The following is a 12,337-nucleotide window of genomic DNA, read 5'->3' on the forward strand; positions in this document are numbered from 1 at the left end:
AAACTGACAAGTGCTCTGTACACAAAGAGAAAAAAAGAATCCTGAAATCAACATCAGGAGCTCTCTCTTGATCACTTTTGCACAGCCAGTCATCACACTGATGAATTTCATGTGATAGCATTGGAGAAGATGATTATTCTCTGAGGGTGTATATATATATATATATATATATATATTTAGTCTGTTCATGTAAGTGTTTATACTACATTCAGGGTAATGCTAAACTGTTTCTGTTAGGAAGATAACCATTTTTATTTTGGACACATTGCTTTTTACTTATATAAAATGTAAATAAGTCTTGGCAGCTGAAATGCAGTAGAAGCGACCAGCAACAGACAGCTCACTGTTCTGAAATCCTCATCTGCATTTATGAAAGTGCTGTCATGACAAGAAGTCTGCATCTGCTTCTAGAGCTCATGTCTTACTTTTCTTCTTTTCAGATCACGGTCTCACATACCATACTTCCCTTTACACACAAGAAAAAATAACGATTTTAAATAATTTGTGGGGAAAACTGCTTATCTGCCAGTTTCTAGCTTCACAGCTTTCCACAGCCCTTCAGCTGACATTGCAAGAAATATACCAGCTTTTTTGAGTTCAGCCAGTGTTCTGCCACACTGTATACCATATAGCTGTACTCACTTACTGCTGCTGAGGATATGGCCCATCTATCTGCTTTTGGTGTGTTGCAGAAGGCAACAACCAGGAAAGACAGCATTTGTGTGGGCAGCCAGCTTGTTATGGATAGCAGGATGCGTTCTGGGAAACCCATTTTGAAAACACTGTTCCACAAATGCTGTTCTATTCACAGCTAATTCCCTCCCCAAACTCACTCTATTTGTCTTTCCCCACATATATTTTGCCATGCGTACATTCTGTATAAGGATGTACTATTCATATCTTTTTAAGTGCAATTTCTAGGTAGCAAACTGTTGTGCATCTTTGAATGGACCTTTACATTCCTTTATCAAACTCAGAACTGAACAAACCGCTTAATTTTATTATTTTTATATGACCATTTCTAAGAAATGAAAGAAAACATGGATAGATAACTGTAATACAGTACCCTCCCAGGGAGAAATTCACAGTGTTGCCTGGGTATCGTGTTCACAATAGTAATGTCAGTTAGACAGTGAGGCTTTCAAACTCCAACAGTGACCTGAAGTGAGAGGAGGTAGCATCGCTGCCATGCCTTTGGGAATTCTCTGAAAAAGTGGGAGAGTACTGCATGGACATCTGCTGTGCAGATGTTTCGTAATTTCAGTGCATGTGTGTTGATGATCTAATGTCTACAGGCTTTTACAACTTATTTTCTATGAAAGGAAAGTAGTACATTATCAGCCATTTACCCAAACTCCTTTTCTGTATTCATTGCCTGGCTAAATATTGCCATGCAGAATGTGGTCTATGGGTTATAATTTGTCCTATTTGCATGCAGCCAGCCCTCCTTTGTAACATCTGCAGTCGAATTCAAGTTGAGAGTTACCAGTATGGAGTAACGAAACAAAATTCTGGAACCTTAGTCAAGGTAACTTAACAGTGGGCCTTAACAGCGGTAACTGAACTAACACATACATGAAACATTTAAATGTAAGTTGTTGGTGAAGGTCACTGGCACTGGAGAATAGCCAATATTCAAAATAAAAGGTATCTTCCAAGACTATTTAACTGTAAGGGTGCTATCCATGAAGTTATGGCACTCTTCAATTTGGCATGGAGATAATATTTTTGCTTTCACAGAAATACCTATGAATATGGATATAAAAATGGTTCTCTCCATGGTCCTCCCCTCTTCTCCTCATCTGAGGATAATATTGCATCTTAAATTCCTATTAAAAGTTATCTTATTTATTATGCTTGAACACTAGAATAGTAAAGAGGAATAACAAAATAAATCATGTTGTATAATCTGATTACATATCATTTTATATGAGCTACTAGATTTTTACAGCTCCTTGCAACAGGGAAACCTAGTTTTGCCTTATAGTTCTGGAAGCTGTTAATTTTATTATTTTAAAATATCATATATGTAATACGTGTTTTGATATTTCTTTTCATGAAAAAGATATGCTTGTGACTTTAGAGATAACTGCAAATTTCCTTGCTCTGTGTTTCTACACAACCAGCTGATACAACATAAGTGTGCTACAGTTGAGCAGTCCCCAGTACAAGGAGTACAGACTAGGTAATGGATTGATTGAGGGCACATGGGGCTCCTGGTGGATGAAAAGCTAGATGTACCTGGTCTAATAATGATAGAAAAAGGGGGAATGGATTTGAACTAAAAGGGGAAATTCAGGTTATATATTAGGAAAAAATACTTTATTTTTTGTAGTGAAGCACAGGAACAGGTTGCCCATAGAAGCTGTGAGTGCCCCATTCCTGGAGGAGTTTGAAGCCAGGCTGGATGGAACCCTGGGCAGCCTGAGCTGGTGGGTGGCAGTCCTGCCTACAGTAGGAGCATGCAACTCGATAATCTTTAAGGTCCCTTAAAATCTAAGCCATTCTATGATTCTATGATAAACCAGCAGTATGCACTTGCAGCCCAGAAAGCCAGCTGTATCCTGGGCTGCATCCAAATAGAGGAGGCCAGCAGGAAGAGGGAGGTGATTGTACCCCTCTACTCTGCCCTTGTGAGGCCCAAACTGGAGTACTGCATCCACGCCCAAAGTCTTCAGCGCAAGAAAGATGAGGAGCAGGTTGAGTGGGGCCAGAGTAGGGTCACAAAGATGATCAGAGGGCTGGAGCACCTATCCTACAAAGAAAGGATGAAGGAGCTGGGCTTCCGGAGACGAGAAAGTTTCAGGAAGAACTCATTGCAGCCTTCCAATATATAAAAGGGACTTATAAGAAAGATGAAGAGACATTTTATCAGGGCTTGTAGTGACAGGGTGAGGGCAATGGTTTTAAATAAAAAGAAGCAAATGATCATCCTAATGTCCACATTTATGTTGCTGCTCTTTACTATTATGTTAAGAACAACTTCTTGAAATACCTTAAAATGGCAAAATATACATCAGTCACATGTTATTTGTCATGTTCTCTGAGGGAGAAAAGCATGGATAGAAAAGTGTCTTTTTAGCAGTTGTTAGGATTTTTAAAATCTAAGCATTGTTATGTATTTATGAAAAGAAAAAAAGGTCAAGAAATGCAGGTAGCAGTTTTGCAATGACAGTTCACCCCTGAGAGTTTATGCTACAGACTGGAAAATACCTTGAGGAAGTTCTGCATTTTGCACAAACTTCTCCCCATTGCAGGGTGATTCACTGGGCCAGCGGTTTTGGCTCTCTTTGTTTCTGTTGGCTAAGAGCCTCCTCATGCTGGTCTTCATATTTCTGTATGTCCCACTTTTAAAGTGCCCAACATAAATCTTCCAAAAGAGGCACTGTTGGGCCTACAGTATTTGTATGATAAAAGTTTTTCTAATGTATTTGAGGATGTCAAGTCCCAGAATACAATAATTTATTTTCATCTACAGAAAAGTAAATTAGTTAAAAAAAAACATAGAAGAGAAGTCTGTAGCTTTATCTTGCAGCTTCCCCATCACCTGTCCTTCTCAAGGAACATACGATTCCGTTGGAAAGTGTCATTCTAATAACCTGTAAGAAATTTACTTCTAGCAGGATATTTTTTCTGTAAGAGGGATAAAATGGTATATGCTTACTTACTTCGTACATAGCTGGCATTAAAACCTTTCTTTTGGATACTGAAGTCACTTTTAAAAGACACAATCATTTCATTTCCGGTAGAATTATATGATAATCCCTTGGCAGTGATGCCACAAAGGTTCATTGGGCTCTCTCCATTGTCCAGTGTCAGTGAATCATAAATGCAGCCTGGAGCTTCTTCAATGTCAAAATCAGTAAATGTTAGCTGTATGATGAATCCATGAGGCGCTCGGATGATCCATTTGCAAGCTTGGCTGTTGGGATAATCACTTGGGTAGCACGGAGAAGTGAAAACTCCAGAGGGGTCAGTTAGCATGGTCCTACAGTTGTAGCATCCGTGAGCTGGCAATGAAAACAGAAGGAGGTCAGGAAGAGAGGTAATGAAACAGGAAATTAATTATCAGCACTACGACTAAGTGTATCTCTATGCAGAAAAACATAAAGAGATACAGGGGAAATAAAGGCAAAAGAAGGCCTCATTTCTGGTGTACAAAATGCAGGAGGAATAGTACAGCAAAAGAATATTTTACATAAGAATTCCCACACAAAAGGAATTTAAGTTATACTGCTGAATATTCATCTGTACAAGAAATATAAATCTGCCGTGCATATTGACCCACTGTGCAAACAACAGTGAAGCAAAAACATTTTTGAATTCTCAAATGCAAATGAACTCTGAAACTTCAGAGATGATGACTGGTATCCTTTCTATCTTTTGGCTAGTGGACAGATGCTGACTGCCACTATTTAGCAGCTCCATGCCCTGTCATTGTTCCCAGTGGAATGCCCCTGGAATGCAGCAGCACAAGAGATGGGCCGAAGAGCCACAGAAGCGGCATTCTGCAGAGTCCAAGGTTAGTCATCAGCACTTCCGGCAGGCACTTTCCACATCACCCAAAAGGGGAGTAGTGAGCCATGGGCCTCTGAATCAACAGCACATTACTGAGCTCTTCCCATGCTGACTCAGCTCCACTGAGGGGTTTGTGGCAGTCAGTCTCTAAAATATTCTTATCCTCTTCCTCATGTGCCTTGTTCACCTGCTATGCTTCTCTATGAGAATTTTAGGCCCTGTTAGTCCTCATGGCTGCATTTCTTGCCCTTTCTATGGTTACCTTGTAGTGTATTTTATGGAATTATTACCGCCTGCTGTTAAAATCTGTAAGTTTGCCAAAGCAACACAGAGCAAACTAGGCGGGAGCAGAATACTACCAACAGATAACTGAAGAAACTAAGCAACACATTTGTGCCAAATTACTTTCCAAACATTTCGTTAAGCCGCAATCGTGCATCAAGCACTAGAAGTGTTAAAAAAATAGGTGAATATGAACTCATATTAGTTGCCTAAGCTAAAAAAAACTAAACAAGTGGTTGTCCAGCTATGCAGGGATCTGCTCTAAAACAGGAATAAACACAACAAACTTCTCCAAAGCACCCTCAACTTATTGTTGAGGTTCCTTATGACTAACATTCATATGGTGTTGAGCCTTAGCAAGCAGACCCTGACTCTGGAAACTAACATGGCAAAAAAAGAAGTTTACATCTGTAAGGAGAATGGCCCCTAGAAGGTAAAGAGATTAGTAATTAATTGGATTTTCGAAGTCAAATACAGGATGACTATGTAAGTACTGTTGGGGGCTTATTTGAAAAAAAAAAAAAAAAAAAAAAAAAGATTATCTTAAAGACTCTGAATTACCCCTGGGAACATTTGGCATTCATGATGCTGGAAACCATTATTTGAGCAGTACAAGCTGGAGCCTGTGTAATCTAACTTCTTTGCAAACCTGTATAGTCAGAGGACTACGCTCACCTGACCTGGAACCTTGCCATTTCATTTCTTAACCAGAGAGAGAATATTTAATTATTAGTGCAATGAGTGTAAATCCAGCAGATGTAAAAGCAGTTCACAGCTTTGTGCAGAAGATTTTGCAGAGATACATATCGGTTTTCAGAGAGTGGCCCTACACTGAAGTGAGGAGGAACAAGAAAAGCAGCTGAACCATAAGCCAGAAGTCTCCTAGTCCAGCGCAAGTGAGCCTCTACAAGGTAGCAGTCAGCTCTGGATGAGGAAGCCCTCCAGCTGGAAGGCTCTGTGATTCATACTCCTGCCTTCATTATTTCTAGGACAAGGGCTTCAGTGGCTGAGGATCTGGTAGTATGCCGTACCCACTCTCCTACACATTCCTTCTAAAGAAGTAAGTGGCACAGAACTATCTGGGCATCTGAGAGCTTTCTCTGTGCATCACCTACACCCAGATTGACCTGGAGCCAAGGGCTAAGCTGTTAGGTTACGTAATTGCATTTGGGTGCTAAAGCACTCTCATTCAGCACTGGATCCCTAAAGTATAACTTAGTGGCATTACAAAACATTCCGAATTCAAAGAGACTGGAAGAAATGTGCCATTTGTCAGTAAAAGTAGTTTGATGTACCTCTCAAACAAGTAGGATATTACATTCAACCTAAAACTGGAAAAGGCAAATTTGTCCATCAGAAAGAATGGACATTCTTAGGAGAAGCCTGACTTTACTACTTTTTTTTTATCCCATGAGCCAAAACAGGACTCCGCTCTTTATTTATCTTTCTCCTGAGCATTTACAATGATCTCTAAGTTATTTTAATAAATTGTCAGTACACATTGCAAAAATACTTTCATCTCTGTCATCACTGTAAATACAGAAATGTAGATGTTATTTTACTATGTTTTTTTTTTTTTACTCATTTCATCTTTTAACACATTTACTAGCATATTCTCATTTCGTTACATCCATATTGTTTTGCTAGTTTTGTAGAACTAATGAAGTAAAAAAGCCCCTGAATGGAGGTAGGAAAATAAGTACTGTACACATTACATATGTAGAAGAAACAGATTCAGTGAGGAAAATAGCTTTCATTTTGGCATAGTGGCTGTTCTGTCCATGACTGCAATTTGAAGGAGAAATATCCTGTTTTCATGTAAATGTCCACAGTAGTAAGTAAAAAGGAAAGAAAACAAACAACAAAACTATATATAAACAGAATGGTTTTGAATGGAACTTTTTGCACAGCTTCTCATGAGACGGTTATTTTTCTATAAACACCACCTATTTTACCCATTAAAGAGAAAAACTGCTGTGGCAACCCTAGGCTGTCAGCCAAAGCTGACAGATATTTTGCAATCCCATTGGCCCAGAGCAGTTCTGAACTGTGGATACTGAATACTTATTTCAGTACACACCGCAAACATTTCTGCAAGTAATACGAGATAGTTTATTAATTTTAATGGGAATAAATACAGGTATATTTTCTTGGTTGAGAACTCTAAATGCACAGAACTTGCTTGTCAAGTATTTTGTTGTCACTCTAGACCACAGGGAATATACTCCATAGAGTGAAAAAACTTTCACTTTTCCTCCCCTCTTAAATATGCTAAAAAACATAAACACACTTAACACCCTCCCAATGCACTGAAATCAAACACTTATTTTCCACATTTCCTACACTGAAAGTTTCACGCAGCATCTCATTTGTTTCCTTCATGAGAATATCCTGTAGGAGTAGTTTTCATTTCATAATCATATTATTTTTTTCTAAAGGACTTATACTTCACTTAATAAATGAGTAGTTAAGAATTTAGTAGGACACTGGAACATTATACTAAAAAAGAAAATTAATAAATTCCTCTAGAGAATTTTAGAGATTTCATGAATGTTAACTGACCACAAATGGTGATGGAGAAGCAGCATTTTCCCTCCTATCATGCCCATTTTGTAAGGACAAAGTTAGGCACAGAGATAATGGGCAAAAATGGCAAAAGTTTCCATGGATTTTGAGTTTCCAATCTGAGAAACAAGAGTTCTGATTTTCCTTAACTACTTAGTATTTGTCCAGCATTTTATATGTCCAAAGCATACTACCAGTGACTTTAAACTGCAAAAGGGGGGAGAGAATCCTGTTCTCACAGCTGCCAGTTTTCCTAGGGGGAAAATGGGGGGGGGTGGAAATAAAACAGGGAAAACTGAAAAAAGAGGGAGAACTGAATTATTGGGGAAATGGGGAGGGGGGGCTAAATTGGGACAGGATTCTGAATAAGGGCCAAAAGTAATTGGGTGGGGAAGTTTTCCTCTTCTGTGTGTCTGCTGCCTATTTCACATATCTATCTATTAATTTCTACAAAAAGTTAACATTCCTATAGAACTCTTTCATATACCATGCTGAATCATCTAAAACCATAGGGCTAAGGGAACCGGTATGTGACTAAAAAAAGAGATCAGTGTGACTTAGATGACTAATATAGACATGTGTGCACACAAAACCCATATCCTATGGAACAAAATTAATAGTCCACCTTGGTCCGTCAAATGATTTTGTGCTTTTAGAGCCTTGGCACATACACTTGAATTAGTAAAGACACCTGTGGGCACTGAGATAATGCCATCTGGAAGTGGCTTTCACAAACCAGTTGTGAACAGCTGAAACCACAGAACTACAATGTTGACCACAGGTTTAGAGAAGGAAACTTTCTGTATAACCTCTTCCCATACATTTACACATCCTTTTTTTTCCATTTTTTATGTCCAACATATTCCAGCACTTACCTCCAAAATCTATGCTAATATACATCTTTTCCTCTATCTTTCTGTATCTGTCTACTTCTCTGTACTGTCATAATTTTCCCCCTAGACCTCATTTTTTGCCCCATCATATTCTGCAGTTATCTCTTAGTCAAAAGTTTTGACTTTTACTTCTCTGTCTGCTTTCACTTCTACTTTTAGTCAACCATGGAGAACTGATGGACAACAAATTTTGTTTGGCCAAGAAGTTTTTAAAAAAACAAAAGCAATTCAGCTTGGGTCATTGCTCAATTCAACCCTAACAGCTCAAAGCTTGTGAAAGTTAGAATCAAAAGTAAACAATGTCTTTAAGGAAAAAATACCTGCTCTTATAATTCATTCATTATACAGTTTATTTTCACACTGAGTTACACCTTGCAATGGGATTTTTCTTTTTCCATCCACTGGCTGTAGCAAGGAACTGGCCCTTCTTTGCAGCATTTTCCACCTGACAGAAGTGCAAATGACTACACAGAGCGTAGGCAGTAGCACAGGATACCAATGATAGACTGTGTGGGCTGAATTAACACTGTTTTTCAGTATTTTTTTAAAATCCATTGAAAGACTCCCTCATCAAAGTAAGATTTTTGTACAAAGTTTAACTCTACTTCTCCCTGTAGAGGAGACACATTTCATATGAAAATATCCTGAAATAAATCTATGTAAATATGGCACTGAATTTTCAGAAAACAAAACAGAAGAGTTTATATCACCTTCTATGAACAATAAAATCTCCCCTGCTGACAGAATTAGACCAACCCTAAACCACAGACAATCTTAGCTACACTGCCTAGCACTTTATATATAAAGACCAGAAGTAATTAATATTTGCTTTTATTTATGCATTTCAGATTCTTTAAGCACTCTGCCTACATTTGAGAAGGTAGCAATTGCAAATACTGTCACTTTGTACTAAGTAAGAAAGGAGCAAATGAGAGTGCCACAATGTAGTCACACAGCAAGTATGTGGCAAAGTCCAAAACAGAAGTGAAAACTTAAAATTGTTCACAGTAAGAGTATAAAAAATACCTATTTTAACAAACATTAGGCAACAAAAAGTCTTGCTTTATAATAAGCAATTTTTCCCCCTATTTCAAGAATGCCATAGTAGAACAGATCTACAGAGATACGGCCAAACATTAGGTTAAACATATTTATGGCTTAAATAGATGGGTGAGTGAGGTCAGTAGTGGACACACCTGCAGACAAGTGAGGGGAAGGGCCAAACCACCAAGATGTGGGTGGGCTGGAATGGCTACAGAACAAACAAACCCTGTTATTTCAATATGAGACACAAACACTAAGCTGAGAACAGCTATCACATAGTAAAGGCTTCAACGGTAGCCTGTTTCTTCCATTTAAAAAACAATTTCAGACATAAAAGGAATCTGTAGATGCGCACAAATACCTATGTGCAAAATGTGGATACATTTCTTGCAGATATGTCACATCATTCACTCTTGATATAAATGAAAGAATTATCTGCATGTTTACTGCCATCTATAAGTTCTACACAAATTCTTATGCAAAACAGTGAGCACTGCTCTATTCTGAAGCCTCTTCACACCAAACCACACTGTCTTCTCTCTGCGTAATGCATAATTTGTTTGAGTTTTTTCTGAGGAAGTACAGATGAGGAGAGGTGAGAGGTTTACTTCTGCTTCTTTGTTTGCTTTCCAGACTGTAGAAGCTGTTTGATCGGCCAGAAAGATCCTTGTTTTGCCATATTACACTGGCATGAATAAAAATCACTATTCACACCAGGTAATATGCATCAGAATCCTTAAATAAAGCACACAATACTAATCTTAACTATTTAAGCATTCAAAATTTATTTATTTACTTATTTAGGCTAAATAATGGAAAAATGTAATACATAAGGATTATCCCTGCTAGAAATGGAAGGGAAATAAGATTCTTATCCTGACATGTATAAAAGTTTGTGTCTACACATATAATGTGACAGGGCTGAGGTCACCTTCAGAGTCATGTCTTTAGCCCTTAGCACTGCCCTCAAAAACATCTGAATGGGGTATCACTACACAGTAGCAGCTGCCATATGAAGGCAACAGGGGAGGCACTGTACAGACCCAAGGAGTGAAGAAGACCATGTTTTTGCCTCTCGTTCTAACCATTTTCTTTTTCTTTTATGGAAAAGCATAATAACTGGACCAGCATGTGCTAACACCCATGTGAGCAGAGAGATCCACTCTGAGGCACGTGTTGCAAACAAAAAGTTAGTAACCAAGTGGTTAAATAACCAACACGAAACATTTTACACCTGGCCTAATGTCCACATAACCATCCATACTCTTTCTTCTTCTCCTTCCACAGGGCATATTCTAGATTCCCAACTTGCTGACTGAATTAAACTGGGGACAAAAAGGGGTTGATTTTTTTTCCCCCAAACTTTCACATAAATAGTTCCTTCCAATCTGTAGGTGTTTTTTCTTTCTTTCTTTCTTTTTTTCCAAAACTATCTTCTTCCTAAAGACAAGCTTTAATTCTAATGCAGCAATGAACTTTCTAAAAACGTCACTAAGTCAAAGTGCCTTATTCCCTGTTTTTCCCTCTTGAAAATAAATGCACTATTTCTTTTGGTAGGGTTCAACCTCATCCCGCCACCCTTTACTAGTAGAATATTACATTAACTTCCAGCTCTGCAAAGGCATCAGTAGTAGTTTTGACACTGGTTAATGTTTGCGTGAAAAAATCAACTCCAGATCACTTTTGGGGGCTTTAAATTTCTCCTGCTACTGAATAATTGAAGTGCTGGTTACAAAACACTTGGCAGTGTAGTGTAAATTATCAACAAATGAATCCTGGTGTAATTTAAATAATACTCTAAAATATTTCTAAAATATTTATGTTAATAGGTGTAGAACATACAGAATCCTCAACAGGATGAATGTTATCAGCTTTGCTGTGAAACCATCTGCATTAGTCAAATTAAAATAAAATAAAAATCTTAAGAACTTTATACAACTTTGCATTATCCTACTTTGGCTGCCACACATAACCAAATGCATTTTGCACAGCATGAATATAATAAAGACGCAGTTAGGAATTATTTTTTATGTCTTTCTATTCTTAGTTTGCAAGTGTGACTTCTGTTGATTTGCAGTAAACACTACTTTCAGTACTATTAAAACCTCAGCCTGGACACTCAGTCTGCACCATTCCCATTGCATCATCTGCACAGTACTCCCTGTACCCAACAAGAATTGTAGGCCTCCATATTCCTGACTGGAAATAGCATATAACCCTGGCAGAGCCTTTTATAATTCAATGAAAGGCAAGATTGTACTCTTACAAAATAACTCAACAATTGGGTTTTGGCTGTGGAAGCCAGAAGACAGAGAGTTCTATATCCTGGCAAGTCATATCAGCTTGCCTCACATCTTTTGCTGATGCACTATGTCTTGAACCGGTTGGTGGACCTAAGAATAATAAAATGAACAAAATCTCCTTGCAGGCTAATTTATAGACACACATGAATGTGTAACTGCTGTTTGTGAAGTCACTTATTATTCCTGCTTCCTATTGCTCAAACCCTGCTTACTAGATTATTTAGAAATTAAATTTTTACTTAAATTAAATTAGGATATTTTTTTTTCTCTCTTACAAGACAAGAATAGGGTTTTAATGAAATTTCATGTGGTAAATGGAAAACTGATAAAAGACAATATTTTTTCATATATTACATAAGCCTGTGGGACTCTGACCAGAAAAACATTAAAGCAGGATATATAAAATTCAGAAAGCCAACAGACATTTCTCTAAGTACCTAGAATATTTCAGAATCTCTGCAGGCACAATAATTAATAAGAATAGATATAACTACAGGAATTTTAGATTTCATGGCTTATATCTGAAACTAATCTGAAATAGCTGATCAGGCAATGTATCAATAGCTCCATCTCAATTGTGAAGAGCCACAGAGCAGTCCCAAGCTCTGGGATGTGAGTTTCAGTGCTTCTGAAGTGCTGGACTAGCCCTTGGCATCCCTCACCCAGTCCAGACAGCTCATCTCCAAATCACTCCTGGGCATGGCTCAGCAGCCAGCACAGGCCAGGGACTGT

General features: G+C 38.1%; 1 protein-coding gene and 1 long non-coding RNA gene across 11 annotated transcripts in view; one reads left to right on the top strand and one right to left on the bottom strand.

Moving 5' to 3' along the window:
- The window catches only part of ADGRG6 (adhesion G protein-coupled receptor G6), a 111,519-nt gene that overhangs the window by 62,750 nt on the left and 36,432 nt on the right, over window positions 1-12,337 (bottom strand). For all 8 annotated transcript variants that reach the window (XM_021391569.1, XM_021391570.1, XM_021391566.1 and 5 more), the window contains one exon: window positions 3,669-4,010. In XM_021391569.1, coding sequence (XP_021247244.1) covers window positions 3,669-4,010 — 342 coding nt within the window. The remainder of the gene's footprint in view (window positions 1-3,668; window positions 4,011-12,337) is intronic.
- LOC110396157 lies at window positions 1,109-10,043 on the top strand. 3 transcript variants are annotated; one of them, XR_002436809.1, is made up of 5 exons: window positions 1,109-1,647; window positions 4,392-4,522; window positions 5,618-5,711; window positions 5,790-5,860; window positions 9,936-10,043. It is a non-coding gene; the product is annotated as an uncharacterized LOC110396157 (long non-coding RNA). The 3 variants fall into 3 exon arrangements; XR_002436808.1 differs by lacking the exon at window positions 9,936-10,043 and having other exon boundaries at window positions 1,113-1,647; window positions 5,790-6,294; XR_002436810.1 differs by lacking the exon at window positions 9,936-10,043 and having other exon boundaries at window positions 1,114-1,590; window positions 5,790-6,294.

Source organism: Numida meleagris, chromosome 3 (assembly GCF_002078875.1).
Source record: "Numida meleagris isolate 19003 breed g44 Domestic line chromosome 3, NumMel1.0, whole genome shotgun sequence".
NCBI lineage: Eukaryota > Metazoa > Chordata > Aves > Galliformes > Numididae > Numida > Numida meleagris.